Raw genomic sequence first — 21,238 nt, 5'->3', positions numbered from 1 at the left:
TTGGTATGTTCAGGTGCTTGTGGGAAATCCCAGTGTCTGTGACTTGAGAATCACTGTGACGGATCATCGTGCAGGAACCGAAAAAAAAAAAGAATACGTTTTTCGGCAGCTGATTCTTAAATGTCAGATTTTGCATGATCCTTGAATTCACCTACAAAGAAGAGTTATAAAACACAAATGGTTAATCATGCAAAAAAAACAACAAAAAAACACAAGCATCTGCTACAAATGTCCAAACAAAAGTTTAGTTTATAGCATGTATGCAATGTTTTTGAGAAAAGGAAGCTGCTTTACATTTTCTTCCCCAGCCGGATCTGATCCAGCAGAGCTCATTCAAAAAAGAAAAGAAAAGAAAACAGTGTGTCATTGTTTAGGAAAATGGTAGACTGGGATGTAAAATATAGACGCAGCATGTAGCTAATAAGCCTCAACGCACAAAACCACAAGTATGGTACTTTTAAGTATCTTGAACCAGAAATGTAATATATTGATTGTGAATATAATATATATGGTCATTGGATTACTCTTGTATTGATAAAGATGACATGCTGATACAAATGCATAGGCTGCATGCATATCTGTTGTTGTTTGTTGCAAGTTGTACATTTTACTGTTGCTCTGTTTTCAACCTTGGTGTGTAATGATGTTTGTAACGTGTAACGTATTCTGTTAAGCTAATTCCATTGGATGTTGTCATATAATGACTCCCTTACTGTCCTGTGCTCTAGTGACCTACAGTATGTGAGTGTTGAAGATACGTATAGCATACAGTGTTCTTCCAGTTATGCACTTTGTTGGTGGCGGTATCTGAGGGGATTGGGGATCTTTGCACAAATGTATGAGAAAATGAAACATAATGGTTTTTTTTATGTACAGTATGTTATTATAAAAATGGGAATGAAACTGGCTCAGATTTAGTATTGATTGTTGGTGTTCTGTCATATGCTGTATTTTCAGATTTTTAAAATGGCTCTTTTCAATGGAAGCACAAGGAACAAGCTATTTTCCAGTCAGAGTTGCCATTCACCTTCATTGTGAGTAACACAGTGCTATGTGATGTCATGCTGATGAATCCTACACTGGAAATGTTCAAACAAATATATAAACATTTCTCTTAAACTTCTTTCCTTTCACTCTCAAGTCCTTTTATATTCGATTATTTGTGTATCTAATCACCGTTTCTGTCATATGATAATCATATTCCATTTTTCCAGGATTGAACCTGATGTGCAGGACCATGTAACAGTATTGCAACCCAAAAGTCTACAACTGAAATCACTAACTAACTGCAAAATCGACACAAATCCACCACTTTTCTACATCAGTCATCCCATTCGTCGTCATCCTCGTCTTCATCTCCACCCTCATCTTCACTTTCATCTGAAAGGGAGCACATATATGAACAGATGAGACCTTTTTGGGCTCTTCTTCTTCTTCAACCTGTCCTTTATTTAGGGTGTAATAATGTTCTAATACTTACCAGAGGAATGGATGACTTTACTCCTCTTCTGCATGACCATCATGAGAGCACCAACGATGCCCTCACCTGACTCAGGTGTTGCAGGCGGAGCTGAGTCAGGACTGTCTGTCACCTATAACACACACCAGGACACTTGAACATTTGAACACGGGCATCGGCTACTAATGTCCAAACAAAAGTTTAGTTTATAGCATGTATTTTTGAGAAAAGGAAGTTGCTTTACATTTCTGAGCTTCTTCCCCAGCCGGATCTGATCCAGCAGGGCTCCTCTGCTGTCTCCCCCTCCAGAGGATGGAGCGGCAAGTTGTGGTGGACCGCTGGAGAGAGGAGGAGGTGATGGGAAATCAGTTTGGGCGGGTGTAGGTGTAGGTGGAGGGGGCGGCGGAGGAGGAGGAGGTGGTGGGCCTCCTCCTCCTCCTCCTCCTCCACCTCCTCTGCTGGGTGTAGAAGGAACAGGAGGTGGTGGGAAACCCATGGAGCGCTGTTGGCTAGACGGCGGCGGGGGAGGAGGCAGGTTGTGGGAGGAGGATGGGGATGAGACATGAGATGGCGGTGAGGGGAAGTGAGAAGGTGCAGAGTGCGCTGGTGGTGGTGGTGGTGGAGGGCCGCCTCTGCTTATCTGAGGAGGTGGGGGTGGCACACCTCCCCGTACTGGAGCCGTATGGGAGGACGGGCTCCCCCGCGGTGACGGGCCTGGGATCGGAGGCAGGGGGCCAGAGCGGCTACGTGGAGGTGGTGGGGTTGGAGCAGAGTGACCGGAGCTTGGAACAGGAGGCAGGGGCCCTTGCCTGCCAGGTGGAGGCAGTGGAGGTCCAGCACCTATGATGCAATGGAACAAGATGTGCATAAGAGTCCAGTTGAACCTTTAGACCATTACAGTAGCCTGTGGTGAGCAGGAGGAACAAAAGGATGCAGTGTGAGTCTAACCTCTGTTCACCTCCCTTTTGACCGCCTCCATGCCTCCAGACTGCTCGATGACGTTATAGATGAGCTGGGAGGTCTGTTCATCCCTCATCTCAACTTCACTGATCCCAGCTTGGGAGAGCAGCTTCCACAGGTCAGGGTCAATGTTGTTGGGATCCCAGCCTACATGGGAAACATGCCTGACAGGAAGGAAACAAAAGCGGACAGTGTAAGACGATCACACAAAAATTCACTGATGTGGCAACACATCCGTGGGCTCAAACACTCACTTAAATCCACTGGGTGCCCCTATGTCCGCTTTGGAGAGTTTGATCGTCTTTTTCTTGCTCTTCTTATCCTTCTTTCCTTTGCTGGTCAGAGCTGAGGCAGATGAAGGCATGGAGCGGTAGCGCGAAGACTGGATATCCGGGTTTTGGATGTCCACTGTGGCCATGTGAAAAGAACCAGGGCTACCAGATGATGCTTTTGGAGGAGACACAGAAAACGTTCAGGTTGGTATGTTATTATCATTTCATGTCATGCACCATTAGTGGTAGTAAAGGTTACAGTAGAGACATGTTGAGGTGGAGGAGTTACGCACATTTCTCAGGTGGGATTCGTGGGAGGGAACCTCTGTCTACAGTGACAGGACATGGGAAAAGAAGAAAGAAGTATTTTTACTCCAATAGTTTTCTACATATGTAAATGCCATTATGGAGTCATGAAGTTTATTGCTGTCTTACCAATAGACGGTAGGGGGCGCTGTTTCTTATCTGTCATTAACAAGGAAGTGAGAGAAACCATTTTGCCTCACATTAACACAGCATAACACAACATTTATTCACATAGAATTCCCTTAAAACAATTCCCTAGTGTTTAGGAGAGTAAAAAATTATTTATCAAGTATCATTTATTGATCCATTAGCATTCTGGATATTATAAGAACAGCCCAAGAAGTTATAACAATTTCTATTTAATGGAAATGATTGTCTCTGAAGTAGGCTGCTTGATAAGGACTCACTCACATCTGTTTCAGATTTTGGCAAAAGTCAAGCTCATTTCATCAAGTTCATTTAAATAATCTTTTTCCAGGATCATATTGCAAACAACATATTAACCCAAGAACATACAGCAGAGTGGAGTTGCAAATATGGCTATAAATCATTGAATTAAAAATGTCTTTCATGCTCTCTAATCCTAAAAATAAATATTCAAGTGGGGGCTGTGACCTCACTGACCTTGACGGCTGTGTCTTTGGTGGATTTTCTCCTTGACAGCTTTGTGGAAGGCCTCTGCTTCTTGTTGCAAAGCAAAGTTCAGCCCGACTTGACAGTCCTGCAGCGCGCAAGGAATAAACAAGGAATCCCAATAAACATGCTTCAGTAACAGTACTTTAAAGACTTTTAAGATTTGTATCTTATTGATAGTAAATGACAACTGATAATGGCAGTAACTAAGTAGGTGTCTCATGAGGGCGTTGCTTACATCCGCTGCGAAGGTATGAAAGTATGGCTGTTGTGAGGAGTAAACAATTTGGTTGTAGAGCTCCTGCTCCCAAATCTGCCTCCCTGCCTGTGGGGAAAAACATTCATTAATATTTAATATTTCAGTCTCTCAATGATACAATAATAGCGAGCGATCTTGCATCATAGTTTGGTAACTTTTCAATTCACACGACAGCACATGTGCAGTGATTAGATCATCAGTCTGAAAAGGACCTAAATGCTCTCATCCAGCCTTGTAATTCGGTTTTTGGTATGATGGCAGCATCGTCTGAGAGGTTACCTTCAAATCAAACATCCGTATGAAGTAGGAGCGCTGAGGGTTGTCTTTGATGAAGCAGACCACCCCGGTGTGCTGTAAGCTCCACATGGATGGACTGTGAGGCAGAGCCATGAACAGCTGTGCCACTGCAGTGGCCATGGACTAATCACACAGACAACACAGATATTAAAAACAGTTCAGTGCAGATAGGACTCATTTAATTGCAGCTCACATGGAAATTTGCAATTTTGTGGTTAGTATTCACTTCCTTGTCTGCTTTCATTTGTTCAGATAACAACAAAGTGCTCCTAATTTGCCACAGCAGATGTATAAGTCAATAAAATGTGTATTCTTTTAATCCGTTCAGGAACAAGACAACTTCTACTCTGCTATATGACTAAACCTAACTACTATCTAATTCTGACACCAGAGGAGGAAACCGTTCAGCCACCATTTCCTGTTGCAGCTGCCTCCTTTGTGATGACCTAATGTCAGCAGTTCATTTTGAGCTTCACTGGTTTCAACGTACAGTAGATTCTATTTAAGAAAATACATGTTAAAGTAAGACTGGAGTTCAAATTTCCCTGAATATATGAAACTAATGAAAAGCCAGTAAATAAACTAACAACAAGGAGCTCAGAAGAAATTCTTTATATAATGCTGGACATATTAACCCACCAAAGTTTTGAGGAACGAAAACTATTTACATCTATATGTAGCAACCAGTATAACCTGCATCTATCTTATATCACTTCTCCCTTCACATCGGCGCTAAACTCCTCCATCAGAAAGGACACAAGTAAGGACAAACAGAACAGGATATCAGTCTGTCAGTGGGCAATCCCCTCCCTGGTCAGGTCAAAACTTACAGCACACCTTCTCCCCATCAGGTCCTCCAGCTTCTCATTCTCCTGTGGGCTCAGCAGAGAGCTCCAGGTGCTGTCCGCTTTAGATTTAGATCCACGGCTCATGGTCCTCTGATAAAGCTCCCCGTTTATCTTAAATTACTGTGCACTGCATTTAAATAAGCGTCCTCTCTACACTGTCAGAATGCTAAGCTATACAGTCAAGGAAGTTTCTCTTCTCTGTTACTGTGCACACCAACTCAAAGCAGGAAACAGCCAACCGCACTTCTCTAACCCCCACTTTTCTTCTTTCTCTCAGACGCACAGCACAAATGAATGTGATACTTCCATTTTCAGAAGGAGGCAGTGCACTATCGCTCTGCTGTGAGTACATTAATTTTCTGGCCACACAGACAATTTCTTACCATTTTACATACATTAAAAGACGGCTCAAAACTTCTGTACAAATGACAGACATATTTTATTGACAGATAACAATCAAATTAATTTAAAAATGTACAGGATGAATAACAAAGTTACAATATATTTTAGTCAAATTTTACAGACAAAAAAAGAAAAGACAAAGGAAAGACTCCATTCATTTTAACTTAAAAACCATACGTCATTATTCACCATATCGAACAGTTTCTGGGACTGCTAAAAAAGACACAGCATTTTTAACACTGCATTTCTTTATGTACAATTTTAAATTTGCTGTTGCAGGAATTGTAAAAAAAAACAACAAACACATAGTGTGTTACACCCTATTTTAATGAGAAACAGTAGTTTCATTCTTTGGTTTGAATTCTCCACAATTTTTTCAGGAACACATAAAAACTAGTACAGACCATGTTTCTGTGTCTGTTTGACCTTCGTGGATAGCAGCTGAACACCAAGAATTGCACCGTGTCTGTTAGATTATCTGTAAAAGGTCACCTCAGACTCAGCTTTAAAGATGGTCACCTTTACAATAGTCATGTCAGTGGCAGGATAAATTAATAAAATGTCACATTAATTGCATGAAACAATGTCCATGTAAGAGTGGGTGAAAATTAGATTTTAATAGAATGGAGGGGTGAGTGTGGAGCTGCAGACTAACCCTTGCTGGTCATATTTAGCTAAATCCGTAAGGTTCAGGGATATTTGGACAGCGCTGCACCAGCACATTCCAGCACAGTCCTAGATGTGTGATGAAACACACTCTGATGAATGAACAATGTGAAATGTTTTTCCTGTATGATAAAAAGCAAACTCCCGGGAGAAGGAAATGATTGACTTACCACACTATCAAATTCTGTCCTGTAAAATCTGAGATGATAGGGAAGTAGGTTGGAAGGATTTTGGCAGTGACTGAGCTATTCCACGGAACTGTACACATCCATACTCTAAAATGGGATTTCCATTTGAGTCATGCTGTTCCCATTCATTCTTTTGCTCTTCTACACATGCCTCCAAACAGCATCCTTACAGCGAGCCGTGGCATATGTTTTATTCAGTCGGAACACTTTGCTTTGTATACTCACACTTCTGTAATCTCTCCCCACTAACGGGGCCTTTCATCTGCCCCTTCACATGTCAAAATGCGTTCTTTTTTTCTTTTTTTTTTGTTTAGGATTTTCACACATCCTTAGTCTTGTGCCGCCAAACTTTCCAACTTGGCTGTGGATGAGAACTCGGCAGATGAGGGGTAATTTAATGACAGGGAGAGCTTTGATTGGCATTTGGTTTGTAGTATCTCTGCTCTGTCATGGCGACTAGTGCCCGCCTCCACTTCTGGACTCCCCAGTCGCCCAGTCAATGATGATAAATGACAAACTCATGACCATGAAGACGAATCCCAGTGTAGCAAAGCACGCGGCCTACAGAGAGTGGAGGGAAAGAAAACAACATCTGGATCAGCAGCACGTTATAACTCCTTGATCCTTGATATTGTTGAGTCCTTGATGGCTGAAGCCTCACCTGAATCTTGGGTCTAGACCAAAAAGGCTCCTGGTCTTCAGGAACGATCCGAATGTAGAAGATTCCCGGTAGGATGAAGATGAGGCTGGGGGCAGATGTGGCTCCTGTAGATGAAGGAGGGGAAACAGAGGAGAAGTAGTTTATTTAAGTGATCACACGGCTTACAGATAATATAGCTCACACCACAAAAGTGTGAAGCCCACAATGGCTGGTCATTCTTCATGTGTAAACATACCGATGAGGCCAAAGATGTCGCGGATGGAGGGCACGAAGATAACAAGAAGGTTGACCAAGAAGATGAGGCAAAATGCTATGCTGATGTGTATGGCCCAGCTGAAACCCTTGTCGGGGAATAAGATCTGCAGCAAGGCCCTGCGGATCTGCACAGTTAAAGAAGGAAAAAGGGGAAACTGTCATGCTTTTCTTTACATATGAAATATATGAAGTATCATTATTGTAGATCTGCTTTTGAGAGACTGGTGGGCAAAGCCTTGAGTAAAATACGATCCTGTATACCTGAACTCAACTCCACCCCATTTAGTCGATATCTTTGCAGCTTAGTGAGTTTGAGAGGTGCTGGTAGATGCTGTCTTAAATTCTGGACAGGCTAGCTGTTTCTCCCTGGTTCCAGTCTTTATGTGAGCTAAACTAACAGTCTCCTAGCTTCCACATCATATTGAATGGACAGGCATAAGAGTGCTATCAATCTCTCCATTTAACTGTCTGTGAGTGAAGTGAATAGACATATTTCCCAAAATATCAAACTGTTCATTATTTACTAAAAGTTTGTGATTACAGTATATGTTTGCGGATCTGCGGTGTGTACTTAATAATTCCTTGTAATCCTTGTCATTTGTATTCCAGAGTTGTAATCTGAGCTCTGAGGAGTCTCTAAAATATTTAATGATAAATAATAGCCTAATAACTGTGTGCTTTCAGTGAGTGAGAGAGTGAGAGACACTTCACTGCTCACTGCATCAACACTGTTACACACACACACTCAGCAGTCCACTATTTGCAACAGCTGTATCTTTTTAGCCTATTTATTTCTTTAACGCAAGCAATACTCTTACAAATGCATGATCTGTGATTAAAATAAAATGATACATCAGCGACCCCCACTGATGTTTGATTTTACTGCTGCTGTCCTCTCCTTATGGGAGTTCAGCTCCCACAAAACTCAAACCCTGAACTGGTGGTTAAGAGGGTGTTTAAAAGGTCCACACAGTCAACACATTATTGAAACAGAAACAGCTGGTGGTTGAGGTTTCACTGGGGGAGGCACAGCACTGAAACAGTGGGGCAGTTTCAGCATCTTGATATATAATAAAACAATTCTTATTCTCGTACATGCATCCTTTGGTGCCTCAGTTATGTGGTGCAGAGGTTATGTTAGCAGTGTGTAAGTTCAAGATCTGCCCAGACACCATTGTTAGGGAGTGAAGTAAGACCCTTACACTATATGTGCTGACATCTGATATGAACACGGAGCTGTAGTCTAACTTATGCCACGCTAGATAAAAAACAGCTAAAAGTCTCGGGCATATTGACCAATTAAGACTTTTTTGTCACATACAGAAATTCTTCATTAAAAAGAATGAACATTACACATATGCAGTGCCCAATGGCAATTCTGGGTCCACCATTATATGGCCAACAATACTATTTGCACCTGGATGTAAATAGCCACATTAGCTATTTACAGCCAAGTGTATGTTGTAAAAAAGTTTTACATTTAATGTACCCTGCCTTCTATATTTGTATTTGACTTGTTATTCTAACCCAAACCACAATCTTTTCCAAATCCTAACCAAGTAGTTTTGGTGCCTCACTCTTACCAAACTGGTAATGAAAACTGGTAATGATAAAAGAAAATATGTAACTTAACTATTCTACAAATAAATACATAAAAGTAAAGAGTCTACTTTGACAGTTGGTCTCTCGTTTGATTGTTACGCTGAAGTGTTATCCCCCACATGAAAGTCCAGCACCTTAACCATTCAGCCTCCACACCCACATTTGCCATGAGAATGTATCGTTCTTTGTAATGCATGACCAGACCGTGTGTAAATAGCCAAATAGCAACCATCTGGCTAATTGCACCTGGATGCAAAAAGACACTCCTGCATGGCCAATTGTTAATCTCCTCTTTTGGGCTTTATTGACCTTAATCTACTTTTGTTGTTAAGTGAAGTGCATTGAATTACAATGTATGCAAAAAGTAAAGAAATCATGAGAAATATTGTTACTTGTTATTTTATCTAAATATTCACACTAAACTGGCATGATAGATGTCTTACCGGGAAGAGAACCACCGGGACAGTCAGAGTGACGGCCACCAGCACAGCCAGACGCACACAGAGCATCAGGACGTCCAAGGCATCCACTTGAATGTAGGTGTGTAACAGCTCGGATTCAACGGCACCTACCCACAAGGAAGCAAACACCATCCGACTTATCTCACGTGCTCTAGTCCCTCATTCACAACAGTGGAAAATGCACATGGGTTCTGGGTACAAGTAGGTCATTCATTTCAAATCAGCACAAGCATCACAGCGTCAGAACAAGGAGACCTTTGACTCTCAGGAGTAAGTGAAGAGAGTATCCTTACCGTAAAAGGTGAGGTAACCAAAAAGAGCAGTTAGGAGGTACATGATGAACATGGCCAGGATGGAGATGTTGGCAACATTCTGCATGCGTTTCTTGGTAGGACTAGTTTAAAGGCAAGCAGAGAAATGACATTCATTTTACAAAATCTTTTCTCTTTGTGTGACATTTGGATTTCGTCATAACGGATGATGACGTTCTGACTTACTCTCGTAGCTCAGTGTAGATTGGCAGCACCTCTGGGTGACAAACGAAAGCGAAGGCCAGAATTGGGATGGTGTATGATGTCTAAAAGCAAGACACACCAAAGGTCAGTGAGTAACCCACCAATCATTGCTCGAAGAATAGTGAACAGTGCTGTTTTATACCCAGCACTGTGTTGACATTACACGCTCTGGTGCAGAACATGTGGCAGGTAACCACTGTACTAACTAGGAGATACTTTTACAGCTGACAATTCAGGAAACTGGACACTGGTAATGTGAAACTCACTCACCTGTGAGTTGATGGTAAACAGTTTAGCCTCACAGAAGTCATCTGTCCCATTACTTGCAGAGTGGGTGACAGCGGTAGGAGTTATGTTATGATATTCATTCTCCAGAGGACACAGGATGTTGAATTTCTTGTAGATAACCTGGAGAGACACACCCATTGGTTGATCAAAGATAAATATTTAATGGATGAACAGCTGGTGCTATTGTGTGCGTCTGTGTTAGCCCAATAGTTAAGACTCACCGAAATGAGGAAAAACACCATGCAGGAGAGGGAGAAGCCGCTTGTGTAGCCCAAATAACCTGTGTTGAGATGACTGATGATTTATGATCGAAGACAGATTTTGGGAGCGATCATAGTTTACTTTCATTACAGGACATAAAAGTAGCTACGACAAAAAGTGGTCGTGAAGACGCGATGTACATGGAGGTGGAGTATGGATGATAAAAACAAAGAAAATGTGACAACAGAATGACAACATACCAAGTTGTTTCATGGTTGCTAGAGGAAGGATGATGAGACAGCTAACAATGATGATCAAGTAGTTTCCATTCAAGAACCACTCTCTAAGAAACAGCCGGACAAACAGATGAAAGAAATCAGTACACTAACGAACAAAAGAGTGACACTCCTGAACTATACACGAGTCATTGTCAGACTTGGACACTCACCCTGTGTTTTCGTGTTTACTAAGGAAGGCTTGAATAACCAGTGGGAGCTCAGACTTGACGATGAAGAGGTAGCTCGACATGGCTAAAAGGAAGTGAAAGCAGTCTTATTTTGGGTTTCACCTTATCCAATTAAATACACATGCTTCCACTTACAGATATCAGACATAAACATCAAAGGTAGGGTACGGCAGGACAATACCTCCAATGTTGTGTACTGTAATGATGCACGCGGCCAACATTTTCCCTGGGGGACCGAAAGCCCGATTCCCAAGCTGCTCATAAGCCCGGATGCCTGAAAGAACACACACATTACATATATACGAGGCAAGATTTTAACCTGTTGCCAAGCCTCTGTGATTTTTCTGCTTGAATTCAGTCTGTACATGGATAATAACCCTGATGATGGAAGGATGACAGAAAAAAAGTGAGCACACACTGCTGTGTTTTAAAGAAGTGTTCTGTAGCCCCTAATTAAAGTTTTATTTACTCTATTTACCTCATTTTATTTCATTTGATTGATATTCGTTACCAGCTGAATGTCTCTATCTTTACAATGTTAAATAAAGAAGAGCAAAGGGGGAGATAAAGATAAGTTACGAATACAGAAGTGACTCTGTGGCGTGATGAGTCTAGCTCTGGCTTACCCACAACTCCGGCACTTCTTAGCAGCAGATGAATTGAATATGCAGACAGGATGGCAATGAACAACAAAAGGATTCTGAAACAGAAAAGAGTGGACATCTGTTAGGAAAAGCAATTCATTGTCTAAAATCACATGAATGGACATTCATGCTTATTAGAGATAAAACTGTGTGAGTAAGGACAAAAGGAAAGAGCGAAATAAAGCTGTTCCTTAGAAACTCAATTGATTGCTGTCTTTTTTGTTTTGTTATTTTAAGTGAGCTTGGCTGTGACAGACTGGCTCTCCAGACACCCCCCTCACCTCCCCTACCCCCCCCCCGCCACATAGCACAGGACTGATCCAGGCAGGCGTGTCTTGGATCTGATCACTACCGGCTATTTTTAACCACACAAATCTGATTTAGGGAAGCTGCGCGTGTATGAGCTCTCATGTACATTCTGACAGATCAGGCCTCGCACTGTTGTATGTACAGTGTTAAAGCACCAGCTCACACAGGTGGACACGCAGAAACACACGGACACAGAGGCATAGATCCCATCCCCCGCACATACCTGTCTAACACGAACACACGGAGACAGTCAGATGACACACACACACCACTGTGGCCCCACTTCTAGCCTTATAAGGACCCTCTATTGACTATATCCAATCTGCATCTGCTCACATGAACACTTTTCCAATCCTGACTCTAAATTTTAAATTGTCCCTATGAAACAAATAAAGTGTTCTGAATCTGAATCTAATGTTAACCTTACACCAAAATTATAACCCAAACTACGGATTATCTATTGTACTAAGTTGTTCACATATGCTTTTCAAATAGAGCACAAAGAACCGCAAAGAGCTTTACAAAATTAGGTATCTAAAAGACTGAGGCAATTAATAATGCATAATATTAAAAGATAAAGTGTGGGTAACATTCACAACAACAGCAATAAAACATACGTAAATGAGCTTTGTAAAAGCAATCTCAAAATAAGAGTATTAGTTTTTAAGAAAAAGCCATTAAGAAAAAGCCCCTTTAAAAAGTGAGGACCAGACAAAATGACTTCAGTTTGGAAAAATCTTTAGTGTCTCAGTCTGCAACTCGTAAACTCAAACACACACACACACACACACACACAACAAACAGCCCTGCTCCATTGTTGTAATGCTGTGTGCATATTTGGCTTCACACAAAGACTAAATAAATATACTTAATATCACAAGAAGCTGAAATCAATATACTATTATTACAATGACATGCAGCTACATGGGGTTAAACACACAACTGCACGGTTTAGCTTAGAGAGGGACTGTGTGTTTGGCTTGCATACTCACATAAAAAGAATGATTCCGGTGTTGGACATCGCATAAGCCAATCCCAGAATTCCACTGCCCATAATGGCGTTACTGAGGTTAAAGATTGACATGCCAAATGAGGTCTTTCCCTCAAACTGCAGTAAGAACACAACAGAAGACGTTACACACAGACAAGTCGATTCATGAGCAAAAAAAAAAATCACATTAACAGCCTCATTAGTATTCACCATAGCTCATATTCATGCATGTGACCCCTACGTTTTCTAACATGTGGCTGAGAAAAAGCACTCACATCTGTAAAGTGGAGCTCTTTCTTAACACCAGTTTTATGTGGGAGAAACTCCTCGTGTTCAGCCATGCCATCGAGTCCTTCAAACCTACAAGGGGAAAAAAAAACATAATCCTCATTTTATATCTGGTGAACAAACACTTTAATTCCTGGAGTTGAACACCTATGACACAGTGTACCTGTATCAGCAATTACTCTTCATCTGTGAGACTTACCCATCTTCCCTGCTGTGTCCATTCATCTTCTGAAGCTCCATTGTGATTATTGGGGTTTTTGACTTGAAAGTTTTTGGAGATGTACTTTTGCTGGATTGAAAGAATCCTCTTCAAACTTTCACCTGGCTGAAAACACAGACGAAACAACTGTTTCATCCATCATTCACTTACTCAACAAGATCTCCCACAAATGTGTCTTTCCAGTGACGTTCAAACTAATATTACGCCCTCGTCTTGCCAACTTTCCATTATTTGGGAAGAAAACATGGCCTCTGTATGCATCACCTCCTCTGAGATCTTGTCTTAACTTTAGCAAGTTAAGACAAGATCTCAGAGGAGGTGATGCAGAACGGGTCTCTGAAGAAGATGAAGTAGAGTTGTGACGTATTTATGTAATATTTTTATGTGATAGACGTAAGGTGTTGGCTCTGGTTTCAAATCCAGTAACAGTGGCAAAGGTGTTTATATACCCTCAGCCTCTTAAAGGTACACATACCAGTTATTTGTGCTTGAACAGGAGGGAGCCACAGCAAGAAGCACTGAACACAAATAATGTAATACAAACAAAAAAATGCTATGTGGCTGCAAAAGGGCAGACCTATTTATAAAGTCTTGAGACACACACCACTGTAATTTTTCCACTTGCCAAAGACAGCAAGAATGTTGCTTTTTGCTTTTTGGCAATGCCTTTGACAATACTGCTCCCTACTTCAGATATGGGGATTGAAAGAAACTTCCAGATTACTGCGGCACTTTGCTTGGGATGTGAGTCCATTTAAAGCTTGTGTGGCATGAAAGGTGTTAAATAACAAATGTTGTCAGAGGACTTATGTTGCTCTAATCTGCAGCAGGCCACGCAAAGCTGTCATGGACGGACTCTGAGAATGAGCGTGGGCCTGCGCTCCAGCCACGGGGTCATGGGATACTTCCCTTCTCTCTGGGTCAAACTGCCCTGATTTTCACATTTGACCCCTAAGGACACGCTCACACTACTTTGTGCCATTCCTTGAGAGTTTCACACAAAACTTGAATCTTTTATACTCCTACGCTGATCACTGACACAGGCCTTGCCGTCCAATAATTCATGCAGCTTGAAGGTTGATAGCAGTGGGTCACCGAGATAAACAAAGAGTTCCTGTGTAAATGGTGCTATTTAGTCTAAATACAGAGTAGCCTTTGCCATGCACACTGGCCTTAGGTCAAGTTTGGGTTTGGGGTTGAGTAACTTTCTTTAGCTACATACCCGACAACTTTCCCATGGCCCGTGGCCAATGCACACAGCCAGCAAAGCAGAGACTAAATGTCAGGAATATTTTGTCATTTCATTCTCATACAAATGACAGTTTTGAAGAATTAGTTAGCCCTCTCACATTTTAAAAGGCAGACTTTACAACTGGGCCATGCTTCGCATTTTCATGAGGGGAGATAGAAACAGAGAAACTAGACAAACCTGGTGAACTAGAAACTTGTTAGATATTTCATTGGCCATTAGGGCAGCTCTTAAACAGTGGAAACAGTAAAAGAGGGGGAAAAAGTAATAAAATAAAAAAAGAGCTCCAGAACTTTCCATCTATTCATTCAACCATCTTTCCAAACAACCTCCTCCATGGCCTTTAAAGAGTGTTGTAATTAGAAGGATATATATATATATATATATATAACATTCAATGATTTATGTAGTATTATTGTCAATGAACAACACATGTTAAGTTAAAAACAGTATTGTACTAATACTATTCAGCAGTGCACACCACATGGCTTTTGTCTGACGCAAGACCAGCGCACTATTGACAGCCCTTCCCTTTGCTTCCACATCTCAACCACAAGAATACACACACACACACATTTTTCAGAAACTTACCCTGGTGGTCAAGAACAAGGCTAGATTTCTCAATATTAACAGAATAAATCCTTGAGCAAGTGCTACCACTTTTCTCTTCCAATGTTTATATATAGCTTTGTTCTTAGGAGACTCTCCAAAGCTCCTTGGTAGTGAAGAGAGGAGAGTGAAAGAGATTAGAGGCTGGGAGGGAGTGAGCGGGAAATGGGAACACCCATACTTAACCCTTTGTTGAACCAGTTACAGGTAGTGTTAAGTGTCACAGTTGCAAGGAGACTGTAGGGATCCACTCACCAGGTGTCTACACTGAAAAGGCATCAACACTAGTGTTTCGAACAAAGGAAATCAGTTGCCTGTAGCTTTCAGAGACGGTCTGCAGTTTGAGGCTACAGGTAATCCCAGAAACTCATCAAATCAACGAGGCTTCTGGTGTTCATACCAGAGCCCAATTACCATGTCAGTGGAGGCTATGCAAGTAGAAAGGAGGGGCAAAGTGGGTGTCATCTGAGGGGGGTTTTGTTACAGCATGGACGGATACTCACTGACAGTTTGCATCCTGCTGGAAGTCACAGTGATGGTAATAAGATTAGGAGATAAGTGCTTTTTTTACAATTGCTCACATGTGATTGTGCTTAAGAGTGGAAACATTGTGCATGCTTACATTGTGCATGCTTGACAGTAAGACCTGAACTGACACGTAACACTGGAAATGAACGAGTTATGCAATATGGCACTTGAGGAGATCCTTTTAATGTCCACTCCAGGTTGTAACACATTGTGTCAATGTCACTTAACACATCGACACGTTTCTACAGACATGTTGTGCAGCATAGCATACATCATGTACTCAACCTGTTACTAGTAACTACCAAAACTGAAATGTCTTCTCAGGGGACGATGTTTCAGTTGGCTGATAAAACTGAGATATGAGCTTTGCCTGCACACCCAAGAAACACCCACATTTCGTTTATCTCAACACGACACAAAGCTTTTACTGGAAATATATCTTTCTATCATATAAAGATCTAATCTAAAAGTTTGCACAGGTGGCAAAAAAAAAATTCAAAATAGAATCTTTCTTAAAAAAACTGCAATAAAAGAAAACCAGTGTATCGCTTCCACATTTCGAGAATTTTGAGAAGCAAAATATCAAGATCCTGGTCTGTACAGGTCGGGTGAATTTAAATAATGAAAAGATAATGTCAACATTAGGTCACCTTAAATTACCTTATAAGCTATTTGGAAAAACCCAAGACAAAACTAACTAACATAAAGTTACAACTGTAAAATATAGTTCATCAGGAGACATCTTATCTGGATAGAACCACGGATCAAACTTTGTGTATTATTTTTGTACTAAATAGTCATGCCAGCATTTGGTGCCAAGATGCTCTCCTGTTTCAGTGAGTCATTTACTGACTCTGGCAGTATTCATTTGTGCTGTGAATACTGCCAGCATGTCACAAAGGAGGCAGACTGCGAATGAGAGCAAGAATATATCCTCAGCTGAAAAGTTAAAACAGGGAGCAGTAGGGAAGAAATCTGAACCTTATTTCTGCTGCCAACAAACAGCACATTATCAGTGCAGAGAATGATTTTCTGAGGTATCTCCCTGTTCATATGAATGGGAAATTATGTTGTGGCCCAAATGTTGGAGAAGCTGCAGAATGCTGGCCTGAAGGCCCTTTCATAGTACTCACCTCCTCAGTAACAGTGAGACAGAGAGATGTCTTCAGTCTAAGCAGAAGTAACAGGGTCTGGCTGGCTGACACTTGGTGGCTGGTTCACTTCCAAAATCTGCTTCTCACAGAGCCGTGAGGTTCTCTTCAGCTTTGAGAGGACAGAGAAAAATGGGGGAAGGAGGGAGGTAGTAATTACGCGCGCAAAAAAAAAAAAAAAAGCAACAAATTTCCTGCCACGTCACAAGTCAAGCCACTCCCTGCTCATCCAGCAGACTCACATGGTGCTCTGTTACTTCATGAATAACTGTCATCTACTTGTACATACTTGGACACAGTCAGCATTGGTCCTCATGTTTTTACCCAGGTGCATTTTGGAGTATTCAAGCAATCATACAATGTAAAGATGAGAGTCAAATTCTTAACATACTCTGCTTACTGTCCTATATTACAGTGGATATATTGTGGCTGTGCAGCTGGTAGTGTCAATAAAGTGTGTTGCTGTGGAAAGTTATTTCTCATTTCTTTTCTGAGCCTCAGCTTTGGGTCATAAGCTCACTACCACCGCCATCTAGTGGGCAAAAAACAGACTCCATGTGATGTGAGGCACATTAACAGAGAGCAAGTTGGACTGCAGCTAACAATTATATTCATTACTGATTAATCTCATTTCAATCAATCTCAACATTTAGTTAGGTAATGGTTTAAAAAGGGTAACAGAGTTCCCCAGTGCCCAAGCGGGATGCCTTCCAATGACTAACTCTAAGATATTGAATTTCTGATGACATAAAGATGGGGAAAGTTGCATATCATCACATTTGGGAAGCTTTTGCGTTTTTGCTTGAAAAAGATATAAATTATTATTTAATTTTTTTTATTATTATAAATTTTTTGTTGATTAATCTATTGATTGATTTCCTAATTGTTCAGCTCCAAGAACAAATATAACAAAACTCGAAATAGAAAAATATTGTCTTTTATTATTTAACAAAAAAAAAACACACATAGAAATCGTGAAACGGTGAGGACTGTATAGCAGCCTTACAGTATATGTTTGAGCTAGAAGTTTCATTTATGATTCAGAAAAAAACAACAACTTGTGGCCCATACTGTAAACGCATCACTTCCCCTTGTCAACCCATGCAAAAAAATTACACCGAGCCTCGGGGTTGGAAGCATGTCCCTGAGGACGGGCACAAACAAAGAACTGTTTGCCCATGTTTGGCCCCTCCTTTTTAACAGTACGAAGCACACAGGGTTCCCTGTGGACCTTACAGGAAGGTGGTGGGGGCGGTCCATGAAGCACCGACTTCCAAAACACTGATGATGCCCCTTTCTTGGCAGCCGATTGTCCCACAGTGGGCTGTGAGTTTTCCTGCTTTGTCTTCATCTGTCTGTCATCTTCTTCTGTGGTGCTGCTGGTGCACAGCTGTGGTGAAACATCACAGATGGGCTCAGTGTCTTCAGGTACCCTGAATGGGGACAGTTCCTCTCTGGTTGCAGGTGCTTTTTCAGAGTTTTGTGATGAAGTAACTTCATCCAGGAGTGTTTTGTCACACTGCCGGCCAGGGGCTTCAGCGGATGGAACGACATTTGTGAGTTTGGGTTTAAAAAAGGAAAGGAGGCTGCACTGTGGCTTTGAAGAAGTCTTAACCGTCTTAGTCTTTTTCCCCTTTGGGACAACAGAGTCTGGCATTAATAACCGTTTCTTACCAGAGACATTTCCAGCTCCGATTGGGTTTAAATTCTCCCTCCTTTCCTCCTCCTCTTGTGATCCAGGTAATGCATCCCTCTGCTCAGACTGAGTTGATTTTTGATCCACCTTAATGAGGAAGCGGGAGAGTTTCTGCTGCTTGCCAGCAAACTCTGGTAGGTAGGAAGTACAGAGGGGAGGAGGCTTGGAGCTAGGCAGGAGAGAGCAGCTCAGCTGACCCCACGCAGGGCAGTGGTCTGACCCCTCCACCTCTGGCATGATGTCCGCTGCCACAAACTGCTCCTCGGCTAGCTGGCAGTCAGCGAAAACGTAGTCAATGCGCGTGCCATAGTTGGTCTGCCGCGCTCCAGTGAGAGTGGACCAGCACGTGAAGGCGTTGGTGCGAGTTGGGTGGAAATAACGAAAGGTATCCACAAACTTTCCACTGTGGATGGTCCCGTTTGAAGATATCTCTGATTCTTCATCAAATTCCTCTTCATCCCTTTGCTCCTCTTGTCTGCCATCATGCAAAAATCCATTCAGCCATTTCCTCCCAGGATTTTCTCCAAAATCATCCTAAGTAATGAGTAGAAGTTTCATTGTTATACATACAGTCCACACGTTTGCAAAATATTTTTTATGCAATATTATATCATTCCTTCATATCCAAGAGATAGTTTGACACTATGGGAAACATGCTTGTTTGCTTCCTTGCTTGATTACCACTCTCATGGCTGTTAAATATGAAGCTACAACTAGGAGAGAGCTAGCTTAGTTTAACGTAAAGACTGGAAAAAGGGGTAGCTAGCTAGTATACAGTGAAATTTGTAGTTTTTTCACTTCTGTTTTTGTACAAATTATTGAACTTTAGATGTGCTGTTTTCGATGCTAAGCTAAGCTAAGTGGCTGCAGGATGTAACATCATGTTGATCGTGAGAGTTGTGTCAATCTTCTCATCTAACTCTGAGTAAGATATCGAATAAAAGTAAATCCCAAATGAAACAAGCAAAACATCCCAACATGTAGCATTCTAACCCTCCACTTACATTATCACTGGGGTCACAGTGGTCAATTGGCCGGTGAGATGTATTTATGTCTCCCAAAACAATCACATGGCTGAAACATAGAAAGAAAACAATTAACTGAGACGAGGGGATAGAGCAAGTAGGAAATGCTCTCACGAACCAATGTCAAAAAATAAAACAAAATAAGACTTATATCACAATACAGGCAATTCTGTAACACACACACATGCTTTCTGCGAGTCAGTCATGCGCCATCCATCATGTTATCAAGTATCAGTGAACTTTATTGACTAATGACATGAAACATAGCAGCGAGGTACATGTGTTGCTCCATTGCTCAAGCTCAAATGTCCAATAACTGTTTGGAGGCTGCACTGTTAGAAATGAGATCTATACTTAAAATGTCATGTGCGATTAAAGCAGGATACGCCTGTGCCTGTGATGACAATCTTTTTTTTTTTTTAGTTCGTGGAGGCATTTCTAAACTCTCACCTCCCATCTTTCAGTAAAGCTTCAGCTCGACACTGAAGCAGCTTGTAGAACTGCAATTTGAACTGCTTCCGCTCCGGCTTTTCAGGGTCAGCCCGTGGACAGTACACATTGATTAAAGTAACAGTTTGCTCTTTGTCCTGGCACCTGTGGGGGTAAAACAGAGTCACAAAGAGGCACAGACATCTACGGTTTGCAACTACTTTACAAAGTGAAGAAGACACACGTTGGAACTTCCCTTTGCGGTCTTTATCAGCAATAATGTTCTTATCAATGACCCTAATTTGGTTGACTGCAAGGGTTATTATAGTGCATAGATATAGCATAGGTATAGTCTAATATAGCAAATTCAACATGCTTCTCTCAAGAAAAAGAGGGAAGGAAAAGGAGAAAAGATATTTCACATTTACATTTTTTTAAATTCTTCTCTTACATGATTCTGTGTTGTGTGATAACAGCTCGTCCTTCATTATCCAAAAGCTGCAGCTCCTCGCCACAGAACTCAGTCTGGTCACCGTAGGATCCAACAGCCCCTTCATGGCTGGTCAGCAGACCTGTGAGACCCTCCTCAGCAGCAAAAGGGGTGGCACTGTCTTTACAGTAAGTGGCAACCCCTGTGCATGCCAGGAATGGGAGGTGAATTAGTTGGTATAGTACTATAAAGCAGGTGTAACAGAGGGCAGTGGCATTAACAGGGACCATCTGTTAATGTGCCCATTCAGTTAATCAGCCAGTTTTACAAGATAGTGTCTTCTTGTCTGGGTAAACTCAGAAAGGGACACGTGGAGAAAAAAAACAGTGCTGTCATCATTCATAGACATATAATGTCTTGTTATGACAATGTTATGACAATGTAATGAACCTGAATAGCCGCTGCGTCCTCGACTGAAGCTGAAATAGGAGTTATAGCCGTCAACAATGGCAGTTCTTTCATCAAGCAGGTCTCCTGTGGGGGACACATCTTGTCTTTAACTTTTATTTCTTTTATAACAGACCTACAATCCACCGACTGTGGTGCGTTACATGCACCCGCGTTTTTTTCTTTTAGTATAATCACTTACTTGTCACTTTAGTTTCTTGAACACAGATAATATCTGCGTTCAGTGAATCGAGAGCCTTTTTAATGCCTCCTCTGAAAGTCCTTATGCCATTTATGTTCCAGGTAATGATCCTCATCGTGTTAAAATGAAGTAGTTTGACTGCAGCCAACGCGCTCAACACCGGAAGTAAAACGGAAGTCGTGAAAGGGACGAGCGGAAGTATATTTCTCCACTAAGCTTTCGTTATTTTCTCCTATTTCATGTTTATTTATAAAGTAAAAGTAGTGTTCTCGCTACAGTCA

The 21,238-nt window shown here is 41.5% G+C and overlaps 3 protein-coding genes across 4 annotated transcripts; all 3 read right to left on the bottom strand.

Moving 5' to 3' along the window:
* Window positions 1-218: 218 nt before the first annotated feature.
* Window positions 219-5,233, bottom strand: wasb (WASP actin nucleation promoting factor b). Its single transcript, XM_070840400.1, has 11 exons — window positions 5,017-5,233; window positions 4,169-4,309; window positions 3,869-3,955; window positions 3,622-3,718; window positions 3,127-3,156; window positions 2,985-3,020; window positions 2,674-2,866; window positions 2,408-2,583; window positions 1,704-2,299; window positions 1,481-1,592; window positions 219-1,380 (listed from the first exon to the last, which is right to left on the bottom strand). Exons 1-11 carry the CDS (start codon window positions 5,116-5,118, stop codon window positions 1,322-1,324), a joined length of 1,629 nt encoding a protein of 542 aa, XP_070696501.1. The 5' UTR covers window positions 5,119-5,233; the 3' UTR covers window positions 219-1,321.
* A 216-nt stretch (window positions 5,234-5,449) lies between these two features.
* LOC139209477 (sodium-coupled neutral amino acid transporter 3-like) lies at window positions 5,450-16,835 on the bottom strand. Of its 2 annotated transcripts, none has more exons than XM_070839200.1 (16): window positions 16,711-16,835; window positions 13,171-13,296; window positions 12,959-13,043; window positions 12,685-12,800; window positions 11,366-11,439; window positions 10,921-11,013; window positions 10,722-10,803; window positions 10,534-10,616; window positions 10,294-10,352; window positions 10,055-10,192; window positions 9,767-9,846; window positions 9,563-9,663; window positions 9,252-9,376; window positions 7,187-7,331; window positions 6,952-7,055; window positions 5,450-6,851 (listed from the first exon to the last, which is right to left on the bottom strand). In XM_070839200.1, exons 2-16 carry the CDS (start codon window positions 13,209-13,211, stop codon window positions 6,747-6,749), a joined length of 1,431 nt encoding a protein of 476 aa, XP_070695301.1. In that variant the 5' UTR covers window positions 13,212-13,296; window positions 16,711-16,835; the 3' UTR covers window positions 5,450-6,746. The 2 variants fall into 2 exon arrangements, with proteins under 2 accessions (XP_070695301.1, XP_070695300.1); XM_070839199.1 differs by lacking the exon at window positions 16,711-16,835 and adding an exon at window positions 15,032-15,150.
* An 814-nt stretch (window positions 16,836-17,649) lies between these two features.
* Window positions 17,650-21,072, bottom strand: apex2 (APEX nuclease (apurinic/apyrimidinic endonuclease) 2). The gene is made up of 6 exons (XM_070839198.1): window positions 20,958-21,072; window positions 20,759-20,842; window positions 20,330-20,510; window positions 19,900-20,043; window positions 19,429-19,498; window positions 17,650-18,958 (listed from the first exon to the last, which is right to left on the bottom strand). The coding sequence occupies exons 1-6, from the start codon at window positions 21,070-21,072 to the stop codon at window positions 17,810-17,812; spliced, it is 1,743 nt and encodes a 580-aa protein (XP_070695299.1). The 3' UTR covers window positions 17,650-17,809.
* Window positions 21,073-21,238: the final 166 nt, after the last annotated feature.

Source organism: Pempheris klunzingeri, chromosome 11, assembly GCF_042242105.1.
Source record: "Pempheris klunzingeri isolate RE-2024b chromosome 11, fPemKlu1.hap1, whole genome shotgun sequence".
Taxonomy (NCBI): domain Eukaryota; kingdom Metazoa; phylum Chordata; class Actinopteri; order Acropomatiformes; family Pempheridae; genus Pempheris; species Pempheris klunzingeri.
This window is presented reverse-complemented; position numbering and strand designations above follow the sequence as displayed.